Genomic DNA, 22,277 nt, shown 5'->3' with positions numbered 1-22,277 from the left:
ATTATAGTCAAATTGTTTTGGTGCAGTACAGGCGCAGAGCATTCTTTCGTTGTTCATAGGTCTAAAAGATTTTATGCAATGTTCTTATACTGTACAACACTGAATACAAGTTTATCTTTACACTAAAAGATAACGAAAGAATGATCTTGCTCTAGCTCGGCTCTATGTTGATTTGATGTAAATGCACCCTTAGATTCACGAAAGTAGGAAAAGTGTCACTATAGTCAGCGTCCTAATATTGAAAATCTATGTTTTCTATATTGCATTATAACTATATACATTATAAATTAAGGCATTATATCCTTTTTAATAACTTTAAAATGTCCTTTTTTTAACTTCCAAATGGTTTTTAAAAATCTGTTTGTTTAAAAAATAATCCCAAACTATTTGCGAGTAATTCAGGCATTGATATGTATATAAGTTAAATGAATATGTTAAGATTGCTTCTGTTACAATATTTTGTGAATAAACAATGTCGTAACTGATTTGATTACGATTTTTACTTTGTTTTTTTTATTATTTTTCTTGGGTGGAGGCTCATTTCTGTTGTCACAGCAGTTACGATGGTTTTATTTTCTTATAAAAAGACAAAATATCAGAGTGAATATGCAATCCAGATTGTTAATAGGTAGAATTGATTAATATTTCTTCAGTAATTTTTCATTTTTACCAGTATTAAAAATTTAATGGCAATGGCAACTAACCAATTAGACTAAAATTGATGAAATTTTATTGAATAAGTGTTTCGTATACAGATGTAATGTTAGAATATGTAAACTAAATAAACTTCATAAATCAAATCAGTTACGAATTAAATTCTCTAATTTGTCTAAATTCTAAATTCGAACATCAAACTATGTCTATACATGAATATACACTATTTTACACATTTTCTAAGTAAATCCTATTCACTACAAGCCTATTTTTACAAAATTACGTTTTTCATAATATTATAACGATTGCTAAGAGATTATTTTGTTATTTGTTGAGTATCAAATTCAATGAATTGTAACATTTTTGAAGATATTTTCAGTTTTGTTATATAAAAGTTCCGTTTGCACATAAGTTATACTTTTTCTATAAATTTCTTCATGTTAATATTATGTGTGAGAGAGAAAAGTGAGAAACATACTTTCTTCAAATAAATTTCTCTTAAATATTGTTTCTTTTAGAAATAAAAACACCCTTAGTTTCTGAAAGTAATCCGTAAACTATAACTTATGTGCAAGATTTTATAAAAGGACATGATGGATCATTTTTAAGACGATACACAAAAAAAAATCCACTGCTTGGCGGGCGGAGTCTAATAGCTCGCTATCGCGAACGCGAGTGTGCGCGAAGTCATTCTTGCATACTCGCCGCGCTGCCGCTGGCCGACTCGGGACAAACATGTATGGAGTCGTCATACAGTTATAATATTGTTATACATATATTTAATTGTTGATTTATTGGTTTTATTTTCTTGCTTATAAACACAAAATTATCTTCTTTTGAACAACTACTTAGACATTATTAATAATTATTAATTATTATTATTTCGTAATGTTTACTTTATTACAAAATAATACAGGTTATAAATAATCTTTAAAATAACAAAAAATATTGTTACTCTGAAAAAATGAAATGGTACCTACTTACGCGGACTACTGAATTGATTTAGATAGAATTTGATGCTGACGTAGATATTACATCATGCCCAGAAATGAAAGGTACTATTTCTGAAAGAAGTTATAAACCCTAATTCTTCTCAGTCAAAGTCAAGAGTGGAAGATATCGCTAATACAGTAAAACTGATGCGAAACTTTGGATGTTAATTTGTATATTTTTTTGTTAGTTGTTACTTAATCACGTCAAGACTACATTACCAATTTTGATAAAATATAGCTAATTGCCTGGATTTACACATAGGATACTTTTTATCCGAACTGAACACTTCTGTGGGATAAAACAGGAATCAGGATTCACGATATAACCTAATTCCACGCGGGCAAAGCCGCGGTCGGAATGATATTTTTTTAAATAAAAAAATTGTTTAAAAAAAACACAAAATATATTGACGCATGTATTTATATTTTGCACTCTATTATAATTGTAATTATTCATTACAAATAATCAAAATAAAATAGCCAGAACAAAGTTAGGCCCTGGTAGGATAGGTAGGCAGGTACAGCAATGTGAGACGAACACTGGCTTATTTATACCAATAATAATGTATTATAAACATTAAATTAAGTTTACTTTCTAACAACAAAAATACATAATATTAGCTAATGTGAAAACGAATCAACCAATCATCCCACAACAATGAAATGTGCACACAAATATTCATCCAAATCGGTTCATGTGATTAGGAGGAGTGACTGCAGCGCCATCCTCCGGGCCCAATTGTGTTTCCAGATCACCCAGGAACTCAATTTAATATACTTACACAAAATTTTTCGAAATGAAAACTCACATTACTATGTAAATATGAATATAAACCGGTTTTCGTACTAAGCAATTTCCCGCACAGGTGTAGTAAGTATAAATGAAATAAATATCAACATCAAATTCTTTATACAACATACTTATCTACCACCTACTAAGAAATTCTTGAAATTTTTTCGTATTTTTTTTAAATATAATACTACTCCAACGAGCTCCTGTTCCATAATTCCATATTACGTCCACCATACTTCCACTAAGTTCACCATGATTTTTTATTTCTTTGCACTTTGTTGCTTTTTGCTAAAAATGGAATCATGCGATAAAACCAGTAGAGCGTTGATAACATACATTTTTGACTGAATAAAGGTACTTACGAAGGAGTGGGTTCACATTGTGAACAATCAGTGGGTTTATTTTCCTTCTGGATTCCGGATTTCTGAAAAGATTATTTATGCTATAAATGAAAAAATCTTACACATTCGTTATGTACTTAAAACAGGGGTACATATCAAACATTGTCTATAATACAATTATCATCAAATTTAAAATAAAACCAACTTACTTCATTAATTTGTTCCAATTGTAAGCATTCTTTTTCCTCCAACCTTTATGTTTCTTCTTCTTATTTTCTTTATTGTCCCCATTTGTCTCATTTTGTCTTATCGTGTTGTCACCCTTTTTTACGATTGCGCAAGCGACACAAGTTCCCCGTGTGACGGCCGTAGCGGGAATGACTCGTGCAGCGATCGGGGTAGGAAGGTACAGGGCGGCTCTCGCTATATTGGCTGGTCAGGCGCTAATTTCAAGTATTTCTTGTTTATTTCAAAACCATCGCATATTTCAAAATTCTAACACGGTAGACGTATAGGTTGTATATTTTATAGTTAATATCCAAAAAGTCGTAACTTTACGTTTGTTATTTTGAAGATGCCAGAGATTAAAAAAAAATAACAATGAGAACTTTGTATTTTTTTTCTATCGAGAAAATATCATGGAATCATGTTTCTAAAACGGTAGACGTATTGTGTTACTATTGAACTTTCTTGTCAAGAATTTTCATCACGACAACTTTAATAATATAAAAATTACGAAGGTTTAAAAAGGGCCGTAAATGTTAGAAAAATTAATTCATCACCTTAATATAAAACGTTTTGTTTTTTCTATTGCATGAGTATACAAATTTTTATTAAAATACTACAGCATTGTATAAATATTGAGATTTGTGTCTAAAAATATTTTCACGCAAATAATATTACCATTTTCACTTCCAGTTTTATTATTACGTCTTTAGTAATAGATATCTAATAGCAATTAGATTAATTTATTTTTTTTTTAATAAGAGAAAAAGTAAGATTTATCCATAATATAAAATCAAACATATTTTGTCGAGTTAAAATATCCTTTAGACACAACAATGAATTTAACTATAAATAACATTAAAATGTAATGTAACATGAAAGGTGTGAAAAAAATCGAATAAAACTTTGAGGAAATTACTAGAATAAAAAAAATAAAAACAAACATACGTAAAACGTCATTCAGTAGTAGGTACCAAAATAATTATACCTATTATTTACAAACCCTTATCTAATGATTACATAATTTCATAAAGATATTTGCGTAGTATTTTTATTTTGTACGTTTTTAAAAATCATCAATTTTAACTTATCAATTCGTATTTTATTAATGCTCTTTAAAACATTTTTATCTTATACGCTATAGTTTTATGAAATGACCACTTTATTAAAAGTACAAATGTTTAATTATTGAAGGTTCCAAAGATACCTTCCTCAAACATTCTCGAGAGAAATTAATTTAAATATTATAAGTACTTAATAAATACATACTATACAAATTATTCGTAATTAATATTGCCAATGTCAAACATAAAACTACATTATTTTAGCAATTATACACAAAAGAACCAGGAATATCACAAAACATTTAATGCGTCCTTTTTAAGGAGTATTATGTGCTTTGCTCTCAGTCTTGCAAGCTTCAATTTGTTACGCAAAAAATACAGCCAGTGTATAATAATTCTACTACCAGATGTCACTAGAGACGCTTATGAATCCAATTAAAATAAATCCAGATAAAACACGTATTTTTACTTTAATATAATAGTCAATGTACGAAGCAGAAAGGGCCCATTATACTATTAACAGCAAAATTATAAAGGGTCTATTATGAAAATCTGTTTTCAATACAAATTGTTTATTTCATACAAAATAACACAAACAAGCAAAAAGCGTTCCGTATCCTATCTGCATTCCGTTCCGTAGAAAAATACATTTTTATTTTTCATTTTTTTTCATGTTTCATAAAAAATTTACACCTAGTGCTATTATTGTGTACAAATATATCATTTGAAGGTTATAAAATAGTTTTTCATCCGTATTAGATTGTAATAGTATGAAAATATTTCATATAAATATCTTATGAGTATTTCTTTATCTAAACTATAACATTTGTGCATTAGAAGCGGCATTAACCTGAGAACAGGCGACTCCATGTTGAAATATTATTCAATACAATTGTAACAATTGCCTCAAATACGATTTCAGCTCTTAAATCTAGTTTTTTTCTTATAAATCTAGATTACATAGCTATATGATGATAACAAAAAATCATTTAACTATGACGAAAATTAAATAAATTGGTCCTATGATAATTTTACTGATTTTTTTTTGTTAATTAAATTATTGTTAATTCACTTTGCGTCGATAAGAAAATTAAATGTTAATAAAATGTTTGTGCTTACAGCATTTACTTATTTATAATCATAATCTATCTCAATCATATAGATACTAATAGGTTATATAAATGTTTATACATAATATATTACTTTTATTCAATACATTATTTACGAGAAAATATATTTTAGCATAGTAAATTTGTATTAAATCCAACAACAAACCTACAGAGTTATTATTATAAAAATATTGTGCAATTTTTATTAAATTATATTATAACTTTTTGAAGCTTTGCTCGTTTTTGTTTTATATAAAATGTCATTGTCTAGATAAAAAAAGAAAGGACTCCGTCCATAGATTAAATATTGCTTATTATATTATTTTATTTACTAACTTTGTTATTTAATGAATATTATTATTTTTCTGTCATCATAAAATGTTAACTTTTACATTCTATATGGGGTATAAAAATACCAAGCAAATAATTCTATTTTGTACCGCTTTAATAAAATAATATATTACGATTAATCTCTATAATATAAAAGACGTGTGCCTGTAATATGGGCTAATAATATGGGTACTATTCGGATTACTTCAAAATATTAATATAATACTGCTAGAGAAGATAAATATGTTGCGAGAGATGATATTAAAATAAGGTAGTAACATACAATTCAATACATAATATATTATAAAATTACTCTGATGTGCGTGAATCCGCATCGTACAATTATTGGAAAGATGTCATTACGTATAAAAGTTAGATAAGTTTATTAGATCATTTAATATTACAACTAGAATATATTATTTTCTGTATAGTCATAACCGAAAACCTTTCAATCAACAATGCCAGTTAATATAACAGTATATTCATTTACGATATGGTCAGGGTACTGACAGCGTCAGGGGTCGGCTCTGAGCCTGATTGATTTCCAAGAAGTATTGAAAATTCGTTTAAACTCCAGTGTGGTTGAAGATGAAGGATACAGCATTCTTGTCAACGGGCGGAGATCGACGGGTGATAGAAGCGTGGTTGTTGTTGTAATGCCAAGACTTCCTGGTGGAGGTGCTGGACGATTGTAGGGCAATTGTCTCGTAGTAACGCAGTCTGCCGCAGCATTTCCTGCTCTTGACAATCGCGACGAAACCCTTCCTGTACTTCTTGTTGAAAAACGCGTACAGTATTGGGTTGATGCAAGAGTTAGAAGAACCGAGCCACTGCGCTAACGGTGTCACTATCGGTAGCATTTCTTCCTCCCACTTTTGTATCGGGCCTCCCAACTTTATCCTTGCGAAGATGAGGTATAGTGGGAACCAGGACAGGACGAATAGAATGACCACAGCGACCAGCATTTTGACAACTTTGACTTTAGATTTCTGCTGCATTCGCTCCATTTGTGCATCTTGTGTGTCAGTGGGGATAGCACGGCGCCAGACTTTGATCCAAATTAAGATGTAGCACATGGTAATAAGGACCATGGGTAGGATATAGCAGAAGATGAGGTTGCCGATCACGAAGTAGAGGACCTCGCTGATGGGGTTCGGCCAGATGTCCAAGCAGAGATGGACGTGTGGGGTCTCATCGAACACGACCACGAGGTCGAAGAAAAACACCCAAGGTATGGTGACGAGGATGGCGAAGATCCAGATGAAGACTATCATCATGCGTGCTCGTCGCTTGGTGATCTGACATTTTAGTGGCCACCAGATAGCGAGGAATCTGTAACAAAGAGAATTGTGGTTAATAAACTATTTAAACAGACATTGAAGGATACAATTAAATTTAATAATGCTTGAAAATGAATATTAAAAGTATCAGTAAATTGTATACTAATAAATGTAGCTTTTAATAAACAAATATTACAGTATCTCGATCTCGATTCTGATTGTCAATTGAATTAAGGCCACAACTTGCTTAACGCCCGTGGACAATAACAATGTGACATTGTGCAATTTAATATTTTGTGCTCTTGTAACGGTTTATGACTTTGTGAAGCCCTTAATCACGATTAAGGGAAATGAGATGTAAAATAACTTTGGCATCTAATTGGGACATAATGTTGCTTATTTGAATCTATAGAATTAATAAATTAGTAGTAGGTGTAGTACCTAAAATGCGAAAACAATAATATGAAACCATTTCTAATCATAAATTAATTAAATTCTTACATAATTATCTTTTTGTTTTGTTAATTTGTATAATCTCTTATCAGTAAAAGAAACAACGATTAGAAAATGGCTGAATCATCGAATTGGATCTTTATGTCTGTAGAAATATATTTTACAAAACGAATAATTTTCGTAATCCTAATCCCAGGGGTTATATCGAATCAGGTATAGCCACAAGATATATGTCAACGATTGATTTATCTTTATAAGAAGGTATTTTATTATCTTGCAATCATTCCATTTCCAAAGGGAATCGACCTTTTTATTTGATAATATTTCCCAACCATTGCTTGGCCAAAGGTTATGGGAAAATAGACAATAGAGGCTTTTATTGCAGATATAAGCAGGAAAACAGGTATTTATAATCATCAAAGGGAAAATTTATTTTGAGAATCTATAGCTCCTATGTAATATAAAGATAAGAATATGTTAATACCGTTGAATACGATATCTCTAATCTATTTAGTCTCAGAAACTACTGAATCGAATATCTATTGAAAAAAAAAATATTCCCTTTTGGAGCAGGTGAACTTGTGGTAAGTAAATAACGAAAACTATTCATCGTTAACAAGAACATAGAACCCCGTAAATTCATCAGCGAAAGCCACTAAAATTTTATACCGTAATAATTGGCATCGTAAGATCGCGGGCATTCTGCTGAAATCGTCTGAAAGTTTCAGCTCGTGAAGCCAGCCGCCTGGAAGCGATTAGAGGCTGGCATAATTGGTTTGGAAGCTACGTTGCAAATTGTGAGACGTAAATAAAAGCTTCGTGTAGAGAGAAATGTATTTATTATTTGTTAAATGTTTTAGTGATAGAGCAGGATTACCTTTTAGTTTGTAGATAATTTTATTATCATGGGGCAAAGCTTTAATATCACTGTATCTTTAAACGGACCGATTTAATTCAATCTTTGTTAACTTATCAAGGATCGGCGACAATACAATAATTTCATGAGATTAAGTGTGTTTTTTTTACTATATTTTAAAATATAATAGTCTATTAATCTGGCAGTAATTCCTACACAAAACCAATTAGCAGTCACACTAACTTCCAATTACTATCTGTAACTGAAACGTTCAACTTGTGTATACTATGAAGAGTAAAGTTTTCTTATTGAAATGTGGCAATTTTATAAATGTTAAGTTGCTATTTTTGGTTTTATGGCATTCAAATGCTTTATAAATATAAATTTATAAAGAATAGAAAAACTTCGATCATCGATTGAGTCCCGCCTCGTGAACGAATTTTTTATACTTATTCTTTATAAATTTATAATATTCAGATTTATTTGGAAATCGCTCTACAAGGGCTGAAGGGCTAGAAGTACAATTTTTGGCCTTATTACCTGGATACTACGTGGCAAACGGTCTAGTAAATAACTAACAAGAAATACACACTTTGATTTCTCCTTACTATTATTATAAAATTCATATTTATCCACGTGTCAATTTTCATAATATAAATCAAGTTCCTATTAACATGAATCCATAAATATAGTAGATTCGGTGCATAATAGAATACATTGGCTCAGTGATCAGTCTACTTCCGAAATAACTAATCATATTCAGATATCCGATATATTGACCTATTTAATTTTCCTGATTATAAAGATATTGGTGCAATGAGATTCTACTTATAGAAATAGATATTCATTCTAAAATAATTATATCAATCTCATACAAATAAAAAAATTTTGTGTGGTTTTATGAAACCACGGTAAAAGTGAAACTGTTCGAAGTTTCGAACGGTTCCGAACACTGCTTTGTGTAGCGCATGTCGTGTGACGGTCGGCTGCCGAGTATGTATACCTACTCGGCTGCCGCGATACACGCGACATGCGCTACACAGACCAAAAAGTTTGAGACGATGTAATAAAAGTTTCACTTTAATAAAGAGGTGATAATAATAAAGAGAGAGATTCTTATACATCCTTCATGACGAAATGGTAATGGTATCTAGTCAAGTTTATTATTTGTTAAAAAAAAGAGATAAATTGTAAATTAAACACGATGTTTGGAAAAGTTATATTATGTTTCATTAATTTATATAATGCATACTAGCGGTCCGCCCCGGCTTCGCCCGTGGTACATATGAAAAATAGATGTTGGCCGATTCTCAGACTTACCCGATATGCACAGAAAATTTCATGAGAATCGGTCCACCCGTTTCGGAGGAGTATGCAGACTAACATTATGACACGAGAATTTTATATATAAGATGTAATAATTTTAATAGTAATTTATAATACGGAAGGAAGGTTAAAGCGATGATTGGTAATAGGTTGCATTATATGGAATAAGGAAAGAAAGGTAAAATACGCATGGTGTGAAAACAACTAATTAATAAATTAAGTAATTCTGTCACAGATCAAAAACATATTTTAATTTAATCTTTAACTCAAATGTCAGCATATTTGCAATAAGATTTACCTCAGATAATAATTGAATTAAATTAAATTTGACAGCTACGTGTTACTTTTGGTGTTTACTTTAACAATTAGGGTATTGCAATTATTAGCATTAATTATTTTTTGTACCACTTAATTTATAGATTATGTGAAGAGATACTTCTTATTCGTGAGTGTGTGATAAATAAAATATACGGCAAAACTTTTAACCTACAATGTAAAATGTAATCTCCCTGTATTTAACATGCATTATGTAGTTTAGAAGTTTTCATAAGAAAAAATATCTCATAACTAGATTTCCGCCCGCGGCTTCGCCCGCGTTTTCAAAGAAAAACTCGCATAGTTCCCGTTCCCGTGGGATTTCCGGTTTTACCTCTATTGTCTTTAGATAATGTAGAGGTATTTGTTATTTTGAATCACATTTTGTATTTAAAGACTCTTAAAATATCTCAGTGCAACACCGACCTTATAAGCCGATCACCTTGAAATGTCACACACGCGCGCTACACCCGGCCATTATTCATTTATCCAGCTGTTGAGATACTGTCTTTATTTTTAATTTATTTCATACTTAAATTGCTGTTTATGAAAACAAATTAAATATAAGTTATCGTACTGAAAGCTATAATTTGGGGGCAGATAATATCATTTTAATTTTTAAAGATTATTGAGAAATTATGATACGCGTTTTAATAACAGTTATAAATACAGACAAGGACAAGTGAAGACTTGCCTTGCATTCAGTAAATAAGTATTAATCAGTTCGAAAATATAGGTATAGGCTCCATGAACAGGGGCATAGGCCATTAAATTTCGGAAATAAAGCGTGGTCAATAGCACAGCTGATATTAAATACATTGCTTACATTGAAGCTTAGAAAATAACAAGGCGTTTTATGGAATAGTTAAAGTTTTTACGCAGTTTTAAAAATATCTTATAATGGGACGCATCTTTGTATTATGGAGAAGGAAGACTTAGTGCAAAATAAAGTTTGGTCTTTACTTAATTAGCTCTTCATTTTGCCGTTAAATCTCACATTTCCATACAATCCCTGTCTGTTCCTTTAGCGAATATTCTTTGATAAGGGTTCGCGTTACCATAGCATATAAATGCCTTAAATGTATTAAATTTCGGGCTCGACTATAAATAGAAAAGTGACAGAGACAAACGATTGTATCGGCCCGGTTGTTGACCCATTGCAATTTTTGGCACATTCGGGGTCAGTGACCTCTTATCGGTGCGGTGATTTTGTCTGGAAAGATTCATGTTGTCCTAATTAAGTTTATCACGCATAAAATAAAAACAAAACACCTGAATTACTTTATGAGTTGTCAGCCATAAAATTCCTGACTTGCATTCTATTTTAATTCCTTAATTTATCCATCATAAATGATTGCAGAAACAATGTCAATATGTGTCCACGAACAAATAGTTCAAACTGAGTTTGATTAGAAATAAAATATCTCTAAAAGCTTCGAAAGTTGTGTCGAAGTGCGCTATCGATAGATGCACTAGTCACAAGAGCGTTAGAGATAGAAATTGCAATACTTTTTAAAATTCGTTTATTATTCAGGTAGGTACTCTTTTATATTGGCAGGATATTTAAATTTATATTTTGGTTGAAATTTGCAAAACCAATAGTAAATAAAGTGGTATAAAATTATTAAAAAAAATAAGTTTCAATTAAATATGAGTCATATTATTCTCGTTCCTTTTATATTACGAGTGCTTGTCAAAAAATTATAATAACCAACACGTCAGTAATATCACTGTAATAAAAAGCGATTTATTACGATTATGTATGCACAATTATCAATTCGCATAAGTTTGACAGTTAATTTTGACCCTTTTAAAAGTTGAGTGTAAACTCCGAAAATTTGGGTTAAAAGGGGTTATAATTTATCAAGTTTGTGAATAAATTTTGAGCAGATTTCATTTAATTAAGCACGAGGAGAAATATCTCTTCGAGGTTCCGTACTTGATGATTGAGTACAACTTAAAATATTTTGACTGTTTCTAATTTCATCAGACTTGCTTACAACTGCAACTTTTCTCCCGAGAACGGCATTGCAAACATATTTCCATTATAAAGGATGAATTTAGATATTAGAAAAACAAATTAAAGTTACTATAGGAAGAATTACTTAATAATGTAATGGGATCCAACCAACATGCATAAAAAAATGTATGCGTGTACTAGAATACACACGTAAGAAGTGAAACTTCTTTATGACCTTAAAACTGTCACGAGTATGGCGTAACGCAAAAATGTCACGCGTACGGCGTAACGCAAAAATGTTACACTAAATTTTTGTCCAACCTCGATAAAGAAGTTTCACTTCAATAAAAAAGTAGTTTCCCTGCAGTCGAACATACATAGATGTATTTCCAAATATTTTTTTACGGATCTCTAAATTCAATAATCCATCCGTGGATCGTATAATACGCCAATTTGTTTCACGCCACGCCACAATCTGTCATACCTGATAGCAATTATTGTCCGGTTATGTTGTCCTGATGTTTCATAAGGATTAAGGGGTAAAGGGCAAAATAAATACTGATAATCTTATATATAAAAATGAATCGCAAAATGTGTTGGTAATCGCATAACTCGAGAACGGCTGAACCGATTTCGATAATTCTTTTTTTATTATATTCCTTGAAGTACGAGGATGGTTTTTATGTAGAGAAAACGTAAATATGTACCACGGGCGAAGCCGGGGCGGACCGCTAGTGGTGAATAATAATAACAAATTAAGATCATAACGTTAGCTAACAGTATCTTGCAAGTCTAATTCCGCGTTTCCACCTGCAAGTAGACTTGCAAGCTGCTGTTAAGGCTGCAGTCTAGCAAAATTGCGTTTACAACAAGTTATTTGACAATTTTTTCCCGGCTAATGAAATGATAAACTGAATTTTTTTTTCTTGTTTATCAATTAGTGTTATATACGCAATGCGCGTGAATTTTTTCACATTTATAAAGTTACTTTATGTTACCTTAATCAGGCCTTCAAGATAAGTCTCTTTCCCCCAAAATCATTTCGAGCTAAGTTTGTGCACTCACTACGTTGCAACCGATTACAATTTACATAATCTGATCAGCGCATTATTATCCTTATATAGTCGTTATTAAAAACTGCTGAATACAATTGCCGAAAAACTTATGATTTTCTTAATTAGAGCGTTATAAATTCATTAAATTTCCCATTTTTTGCCTTACAAAATCGATTGATAAATACTGCTAAAAGTTATTTTTTCCATTAATTTATTCGAGTTGGTTGAAGACCAATGAGTATTAATCCTTTAAAAAAATTTTTTTTTGAATTTTGATAATTCTTTAAATATTAAAAAAATATTTAAAATAATAAGGAAAAATCCTAGCGAATTTCTTTAGTCACGCTCCTTGGGCCGGAGCGTTCTGACGTGTGCTCTACGCTCGATTTTCCTTCATACCGAAGTGAAAGTTGCTCTACTTCATTAAATTTAATATTTTTGTTAATTGATTATTTTTATCTTAGTTTTGTGCAAATATTCGTATTTTAAATATTTGATTTCGATATGGAAAATAAACGAAAAAAATACGCGTGTAACTACTAGAAAAAAAATTATCTTCGAACATAAAGTTAATGAAACCAAATAGATTGCAAAGATTGGCAACAATTTCTTTATTTTACGGGGTGTCAGTCAGTATATTTCTTTAAAATTAAAGTAAGCTCATAAATTTTCTTATAATATAATTTTTTTGAAGTTCCAAAAATGTTTATTTTTCGTTTGAGAAATACGAAATATAATATAAACTTGTATTGAGAACTTGAACTTCCCAAGTTCATCCGGGGAAATCCCCATACGGGGAAAATGATTTGTTTACTCCAAAATTGATCCGAGGTGTTTTAATTTTTTCTTCTAGTCATTTTCGACGTAGCGGCATGTTGTTTGATTATTAATTTTGTAACTTAAATACAGGATGTTGGTTTTATATTCTGATCTTACAGACGCGCTGACAAATTTAGTCCACCATTTCTAGTTTAGTCTAACTACAAAACTACCAAAAAACTCTAAGTACCAATATTAAAACGAATGGATTATCATCACTTCATCAAAATTCAGTGGGGTTGAGAACTAAACAAACAGAAGTAACAGAGACGCGAAGAATAAAAAAAGAGGACGAAAACGATCACCAATCTGCAAAAAACAAAACTGATGATTCCCAATTGCTGATTAAAAATGAAAAACAAATAATCGACAACAGTGGTGAAAATTTGCTGATCACAATGAAACATCCTTCAGTGGTAGCAGATTTACTCATTTAAAATGTATCGGTGAACAGCGTAAAGGAGAGGAGGGCAGGAAAACATTATGAATGTGGATGGTGGATTGTATACAGGGTGTAATCGATAAGTATGTGCAGGCGATTATGACGTTATTATTGCAGGTATCAAAAAACTTAAAACTGATATCGAAATTACTTTACCTAATGAGCAAAATGACAATAATAACTTTTTAAAAGTATAACGAGAAATATCTAAAAAAATTACTTTATACACTCCCATATCAAAAAGGGAAAATGGGACTAGTAGAAGTTAAATGTCTAATTCCGGCAAAAGACATGAATGCGGAAGATGCGGTTAAAAAAAATTTAATATTTGAAATACAATGCAAAAAATAACACTTTTGTCATAGATAAGAATCATGACTATTTTTTCCAAATTCAGGGACAACTAAACGTTGCAGAAGCAGAAGTCTGCTTATTTGCTGTTTGGACTGGAGTGAATCATTCGTTAAAAATAGAATATATAAAATAGAATATATAAAAAAGTATGTAACGTTTAGGCAAAATAAAATGATGGACCATTATTGGGTTTTACATAAATTGCCTACTGTCAGAATTGATTGATTCGAGACTTCAGCATTCGATGCCCATCAAGGACCCATCCTATATCATTCAAGCGATTGAAAAAAAAAAAGAGATAAATCCAGTGCAACCGATAAAGCATCAGAATGCTAGCAAAAGATTTATTAGGTTTATCAATATAAATGTATATATTATACATACATAATATAATAAATCTGTAGAAGACGCGAAGACTGACATCCGCGCGGACGGAGTCGCGGGCGGAAGCTAGTCAGAAATAAATATCTTTTGTTTTCATTTGCGTATTTTTCTATTTTATAATTTTTTAACACAAACATTACATTTTTTTTATTAAATACAAAATTTGTTTATCCGTTTTATTAGTTAAACTGAACAACTTTCACTAAGAAACTTAGGTCGAAAAAAATGTATAGAGTTATGCATTTTGTATGGCAAGCTTATTTTTTTTATATTTCGTCGAAATTTCTTTGTAAAAGTTGATCAGTTATATAAACATGAAGTTGAAGATATCAATAGAAAGTATTCGCAAATTTTGTGTACTGATAAAAAAAAATCACCCGGTGTAATTTTCACGAAAATTGTTTCAAATTGTCATTTTTGGTACTTATTACGAATATTAAATTATACGAATGATTTAATTTTTAAAAATTAAGTGGAGCAACTTTCCCTTAGTACATTTGTATTATTTACATATAGGATGACAGGATGCATTTGTTTGCACTACTAGACCAAGCCCTTAAACAGACTGTCGGACATTTCTTGCGCAAGTTTTCTTGCAGATGGAAAGGCGGCCTTAGCGTAGAAGTGGAAAGTGCATAGAGTAAGGGAAATGGCATAGAAATAGAGCTTAAATGTCAATGTTATAAATGTCAAAGAGAAGCGATGCGTAAAAGTTGTTGTGAATATTCTTATCTAATGCTGTATCGTCAATCGAAAATGCAATGTGAGCAAATTTTTATAATTAGAAAAAGGAAGATTATTTTTTGAAGCTTACTTATGACTATCAGAAGGTAGACAAACTTATGGATATAATTATGAAAAAATTTAAATGCCCTTGACCCCTAAAATCGTTTAAGCACAAATAGAATCGATGGGGAGATTTGACATTTGATTTGTATTAATAATAGCGAACTTAAGGTCTAAACCAAAACCCTCAGGCGATTTTTGTTATATCAAATGTCTATTTTGTTCAAACTATTATGACAAACAAGTTCAATCAAATCGAAGGTTTTTGACAAAGCCTTTGACACACATAAGTGAATAGGATAAACATGTTTACATGCCTGAAAGCGGTTAGAGCGGTTTAAAAGTGGTCGCCCATCAATATATTGGCTGCGCTGCGTCCGGCTTAACTTTTTTCAATGAATAGTGATAAGAGCGCCTTATCAATTATGCTTCTTCATTGCATACATAATATAGTAGCTTAGTTAAACTTCCTGAAATACTAGACTTATTTATTTACTAGCTGTGCTCCGCGGTTTTACCCGCAGTGCTCAACTCTTATTGGTCTTAGCGTGATGATATATAGCCTATAGCCTTCCTCGATAAATGGGCTATCTAGCACTCAAATCTGACCATTAGTTCCTGATTTAGCGCGTTATATTAGTATAGATTACAATCGGGTAGTAAAAAAGAAGTTCAAATCGGTTATTTTTATATGAATTATAATATTTATTTGTCACTTGCTCTTGACCGAGCAAGAAAGGCCTTAAATCGAGTTTATATACGACTTAAATTAATTTAAGCTCATTACGCTTGAACTGTAATTATATGGGGCTTGTCGAAATGTCAGAATGTATAATATTTACATAAAATCTTCTAGAATACTAAGGAAACACTAAGTTGAGCTTTTATTGAGATAAGTTTTGGAGGTCTATTCTTGTCGTCATATTTTTTAAGCTTCTGTTTACAATAATTTTTTAGCAAAATTTTCGCAAATCGTGCTTAAATAAGCTACTTATACTTAAGCATTTATTATTATTATTTATGATTTTATTTCTGAGAATATAAGATTAGATTATTTACCTTAATTTTCTTATTGGTTTTATTTATATGTACGTTTTTTATACATTCAAAATCGGTTTCTGCGTTAAGATCTGAGGGCCAAACGACAGAGACATATATTTTTAATTAAGAGTAATTTTATCTCGAAGGAATTCGCAAGTAATTAATATAAAATATAATGAACACCTTGATTCTGCTCTCTTTATTCATACTCAATTACACAGTAAGTGTGAGTTTAATTACGACATTACTGTTAAAAATATTTACCTTATTATAAAACCCTTAAGATTATCCACCAATAAATAATATAATGTATTGCTATCAACATAAAGTTGTTTTTATATTAACAAAATTTCCAATGTGGTCGGTTTATGGCGTAATGCAAAAGGGGTCAAAAGGACCGTATCGACATTTATTTATCGAAAAATCGATATATCAATTTCATGTATAATTCGATATTGTAATGACTCGTCGATTATATTAATTATTTTTCGTTAAATGTTATGATATTCGATTAAATTACGTTGATAATATGTTATGAAGGAATATGTGGATATAAAATCGAAATTCAACCACTTTATAACTTAAACTTTATAATTAATAATAATGAAAATAATTTTTTCTTACTACCACAAATACGACATTTTGGATGTTTTTTACTACATCACGCAAAACTACTGAACAGATTCTGATGCGATTTGATGTGTAGGCTTTGGTATTAAAAAAAGAGAAATGCATTATTTGATGCAGATCTAAAATATTTTTTCAAAATTTTAACCATCACCTCTTTGCTTCCAGAAATTAAATATCGATCCTGTCTTCATTTAATTTTCACTATTTCATATTAATTGACAACCGTGGCCGAAATTTCACCAGGACACATACAAGTAATTTCACAAAACATCAGTAAAGTACATAGTACATAAATACCACAAACTGGTCCTATAAATAACAATGAACAAAAATACATTTGAGTTAATAAAGAGTACAGTTGCATATAATTGATAATAATTCATTGAAATGGGCGAGGCGTAACCTTTTGATGGTAATCTTACGAAATGAACTTGAATATGAATCTTTATTAGACTTTTTGTATGCAATGCCTGAATGGCCAGCTTTATATCTTATATACAGTTTATTTATTAAATAATTTAAGAAAAAACTAATAGTTATTCTTATTTTCCCAGTGTTAAATCCTACTTCCTATCCTACTAATATTATAAATGCGAAAGTTTGTGAGGATGTGTGTGTGTTTGTTACTCTTTCACGCAAATACTACTGAACCGACTACAATTAAATTTAGCACACATATTGAGGGTAACTTGGATTAACACATAGGATAGGTTTTATCCCGGAAATCCCACGGGAACGGGAACTATGCGAGTTTTTCTTTGAAAACGCGGGCGAAGCCGCGGGAGGAAATCTAGTATGTAAATAAACAATAATGCATAGGTTACACCTGTTTTAATAACTTTAAAAATGGTATTCTGCTATATTAACTCCAATTAAACAACGATACAACTAAACTAAGCTAACTAAATGTGTGCATTCGTTTATCTAAGAGGATCTGGGTTTGATTCCCATTGAAGAATAAGAAAAAGGATAAAATGTATAGTCCAATTAAAAAAAACTAGGTATAATTTTTAACCCATGACCTTCTCAATAGACACAAATTATAATAATTATTGCAACCATAAACCCGACGTTGATTAAATCTAAAAAAATAACCTTTTTTCATCAAAACCTATACAAGTAGATTTGGCGATCACTCTCCTCAAATTGGCCTATAGACTTTTATCTTATTATAATTAAAAACAGTTGTAATTAATTTTGTTAATAGCTGTGTTTTACCTGAAAATAAAACACATATTAAATACTTACCTATATTTGAAGCTTACTTCATTGAGAAGGTACCTAGCTTTTTCCGCCTATTTTGCCCTCTCTTTCCGTTGTATATATGCTATCTCTCTCGCACACCTCTCCACCAGGTGGCGGGGCGCACGATAATGTGCGGGCGCTGGATGTTTTTTCATTGAGTCGAAATCCACAACAGGTGGACGTTAAGTGTAAGCTTCAAATATAGGTAAGTATTTAATATGTGTTTTATTTTCAGGTAAAACACAGCTATTAAACACTTGACCGTAATTTGAAGCTTACTTCATTGAGACCTGTTTGTTACCCACCTGGTGTACAATGTGACGCCAATGTGAATTTGAATACATAAGTAATTACTTATTTCTTTATTTGAAAGAGTAAGGTGTGCAGATAGTATACCAGCTAATAAATCACACAAATTTTTATATTATATAATATATTAACAATCCCAGATGAAAAGTTAATCAAATAAGAACCAAAAAGTTAATCATAATGATTAAAAGTATTAGAACTTATGAGATTGGTTCAAGCGTACCTTAGTTAACCTTTTGGGCTTGAAAAGTTAAAGTTACTACAATTTTCACTATCTTTAGCGTAAATCTGCGAAAGCGCCAGTACCTAACGACTTTCAATTACGCATTTAGATTTTACTTACAAAATGAAGCAACAGCTGATCCCGACGAGGCAAAAATACCTCAAACTCAAACCTTTATTTATTCAATTAGAACTCTGCAGAAGCATCATTGAATCATCTTAACATAGAATTACCAAATGTCTCAACTCACACAGTTTTAACCCAACCTGCTACAAGCGGACAAGAAGAGACCTTGGTCCTTACTTTTGGGGTCAGAAGTAAATTTAAAAGGTCACCCCTTGAATAAGGCAATAAAATAACAAAACAGGTAAATGGTTTAAATTATAATACAGATTTTTAACATCCAACTAAACCGTGCGGTATCTTTTAATGTTTAGAGCCAACGTCGCAATCATAATCTAAACATGGCTGGTACTTTCAGTACAATGCATGAATTATTTATTTAAAACTGATAGGTCATAAACTCTGTACTGGAAACAAATATACTGAACTCAAGAGACTAAAATGATAAAGAGTTATCTGTGTCCCAAAACTGCAATTACTACAGCTAAGTACGTTACTTTTAATCAATTCAGTTTTAAGATATAATTATGATTTACATCAGAACTTATATACCGAAAGTCTCGGGATTACATAACGTGACTTATTTATAATAGTGTTTGTGCATAACACTAGGCAGTCAACAGCTATACGAACGTCAGATAGGAAAAAAGAGCCAAATTTATCCAGTCAGTAATAAAGGATTTTAACTATACTTATTATAATTCAACCAACTACTACTAGCTACTCCGTACGTCTTTTGGGTAGACGGAGGCAAATAGGATTTTTATTCCAACTATATCATTTGATATTTTGAAAATGTACTCCATATTTTCATACCGTCAGAGTCATTTTGCAGATTATAGTGGTGCAGCACTGAACACTGTCTATTAGGTGACTGGTGCTGCTGACCGGGCCTTCAGTTCCGCTTTCCAGAATACCTTCACCCTTCTAGGTGCTACTACTACTGAAATAGCGGTACTCTATCGCGTCGTTCAGGTCTCTAACTGACAGGATTTCTCATATTATCGTAACAACCTCGCTCGTTCTAATGCTGGGGCCACACTAACGGGAAATGCCATTAATTAACGCGATAATGGACGTTAACTTTAGGTGTAGCCAGTATTATTTAACAACGGCATTAACATTGCCGTTTGGCGAGGCGATAGCTTTATCGCGAGAATTAACGCAATGAAGCGGTCACACTACGTCCATCTTGCTAGAATTTTAGTAAAATTAACGCTGTTTTTATCGCCAACAATCGGCATTCACGTTGACCGTTCAAGTGTAGCCACTCACTTAACGCCTTAAAAATTATCGGAATAATTATCGCGATAAAGGGCATTAGACGTTAGACGTTAGTGTGGCCCCAGCATTACGAGAACAAATTATCGCCAAGGAATTCTGCTGCAGGATAATGGCAAGAGAGATTATAAGCTTAACTATGCATTATTATGCTCGGGAATATGGTGGATTTTGAATACTATCGTCGTCTGAAAGTATCTCCTTTCGATTAACTTCATTAAGGATGCAGATCTGATCCCATCTTTGTTCCGTAGGAATGCTACGACAGTCTAAACGTTACACTGGACAAAGAAAATTGCCCTAAATATAGTCGGTTGTTCCAACATCCGTAATATGGCTAGCCTACCTTGCTAGCCCTTGATTGTAACTGCTACCAATGCAGGCATTGCTCTCGTGTTGTCCACAGTTGTGCGAGTGCAAAAATGAAGAACAGAGCTCGTGGGGAGCTATGTCCAATGAATCTGTGTTAAGATTATGACAGTATAGGACAGTTAGCTGTGGATGCGAAGACAGGACATTACTTTATTCATCCGTAAACACGCGAGGCAGCCACGGACAGCGATATAGCAAGAACTAAACTAGCAAAGTTTAGTTCGCTTACCAGACTTATATTTTAAAAGCCGTATAGTCTGTACCTACTGCATTTCATTTATTGCCCCCCCCCCCCCTCAAAGCAAAGAAATGAACAGTCATTTGGCAGAGCTTTCTCGTTAGGGTAGGGGTTCCAAGTAATATCTAATAATAAGAGGCTTTTGTTTAGATAGATTGACTTTCCGTTATTTATCCTCTATCCTACGTAACTCAACAGTCAGTATTCGTTGAGTACTTAAACGTTTTACGTAAATAGTTGTATATAACTTTATTATACAATAAAATAATCCTGGTGGGATGACAAGAAACTTGTCTAACAAACGATTATCCTAATCCCTCAGCGATTTATTGTTTGAGCCCTGAAGAAAAATCTCATGGGTGCAATAATGAGGTCAAATGGGTTGAAAAACGAGTCAAATAAATTGCCTACAAGACCGGGCAACTAAAATAGGCCTATGAGAGGTCAAATATACGTAATCAATCGTTTGAAATTTGAAATTTGATTTTGAATCAATCGTCATTTGTTACATTCAATCGCTTTGCGATTAAAAAATCTGTTCCGATGTTTTTATATGAAAATTGGTCGGCTAGTGCCATTGAATGACGATACCAAACATACCGTTGACACAAGGCTTGGTGACAATCCTCGAAACCACCGCCACAAATCATCTGCGAGATGATATTTGATCCGACTCGCCTTCCTTTGTTGTGAATAGGCTTTACATTGGTAAATACGATTTGTTCAATTCCAATTTCCATAATTGGTAAACCAATGGTGGTTTCCTGATTCCTGAAGCGTAAACTTTTAGGATACGAAGTATCAATTTCATGCGCCCATTATTTGACGTCTCTAACCTTTATTGTATTTATTAGGTCATATTACTATACTGCCCACTGTGAAGAAGATTTCAAAACCTTTTTCTACCTACCTTAGAAGAGTGAAGATCCGATACGGTCATATCCAAAACTTCTTTCGTGGGTCCTCGTTGACGAAAGCAAATATCTATGATCATTTTAATGATCAATCCTTTGTATATTTGCACCAATCGCCATCAAAGCCCCGCGAGGGCTGATATATATTTGCACCATGTCTCCGTGAGGTACTGTTGTAGTCAAAGCCCCGCGAGGGCTGATATATATTTGCACCATTTCTCCGTGAGGGACGGTTGTAATCAAAGCCCCGCGAGGGCTGATATATATAAAAGATGGTGCAAATGCACCATCTTTTCCGTGAAGGACGGTTGTAATCAAAGCCCCGCGAGGGCCGATATATATTTGCACCATTTCCCTGCGAGC

The 22,277-nt window shown here is 32.0% G+C and overlaps 2 protein-coding genes across 2 annotated transcripts in view; both read right to left on the bottom strand.

The window, feature by feature from the left end:
* Positions 1–2,052: 2,052 nt before the first annotated feature.
* Positions 2,053–4,225, bottom strand: LOC149908688 (uncharacterized). Its single transcript, XM_090102230.1, has 4 exons — positions 4,213–4,225; positions 2,990–3,212; positions 2,802–2,863; positions 2,053–2,727 (listed from the first exon to the last, which is right to left on the bottom strand). The coding sequence occupies exons 1-4, from the start codon at positions 4,223–4,225 to the stop codon at positions 2,687–2,689; spliced, it is 339 nt and encodes a 112-aa protein (XP_089958356.1). The 3' UTR covers positions 2,053–2,686.
* Positions 4,226–6,074: 1,849 nt separating this feature from the next.
* The window catches only part of LOC149908683 (neuropeptide SIFamide receptor-like), a 103,329-nt gene continuing 87,126 nt past the window's right edge, over positions 6,075–22,277 (bottom strand). The window contains exon 3 of the mRNA XM_090102347.1: positions 6,075–6,840. Coding sequence (XP_089958473.1) covers positions 6,075–6,840 — 766 coding nt within the window. The remainder of the gene's footprint in view (positions 6,841–22,277) is intronic.

The sequence above is a fragment of the Colias eurytheme genome, chromosome 5 (genome assembly GCF_061535395.1).
Source record: "Colias eurytheme isolate Ceu_HAF_F1 chromosome 5, ilColEury1 Martin Lab GWU primary, whole genome shotgun sequence".
In the NCBI taxonomy this organism is placed as follows: domain Eukaryota; kingdom Metazoa; phylum Arthropoda; class Insecta; order Lepidoptera; family Pieridae; genus Colias; species Colias eurytheme.
The sequence above is the reverse complement of the archived record's forward strand: the minus strand, read 5'-3'. Positions and strand labels throughout refer to the sequence as shown.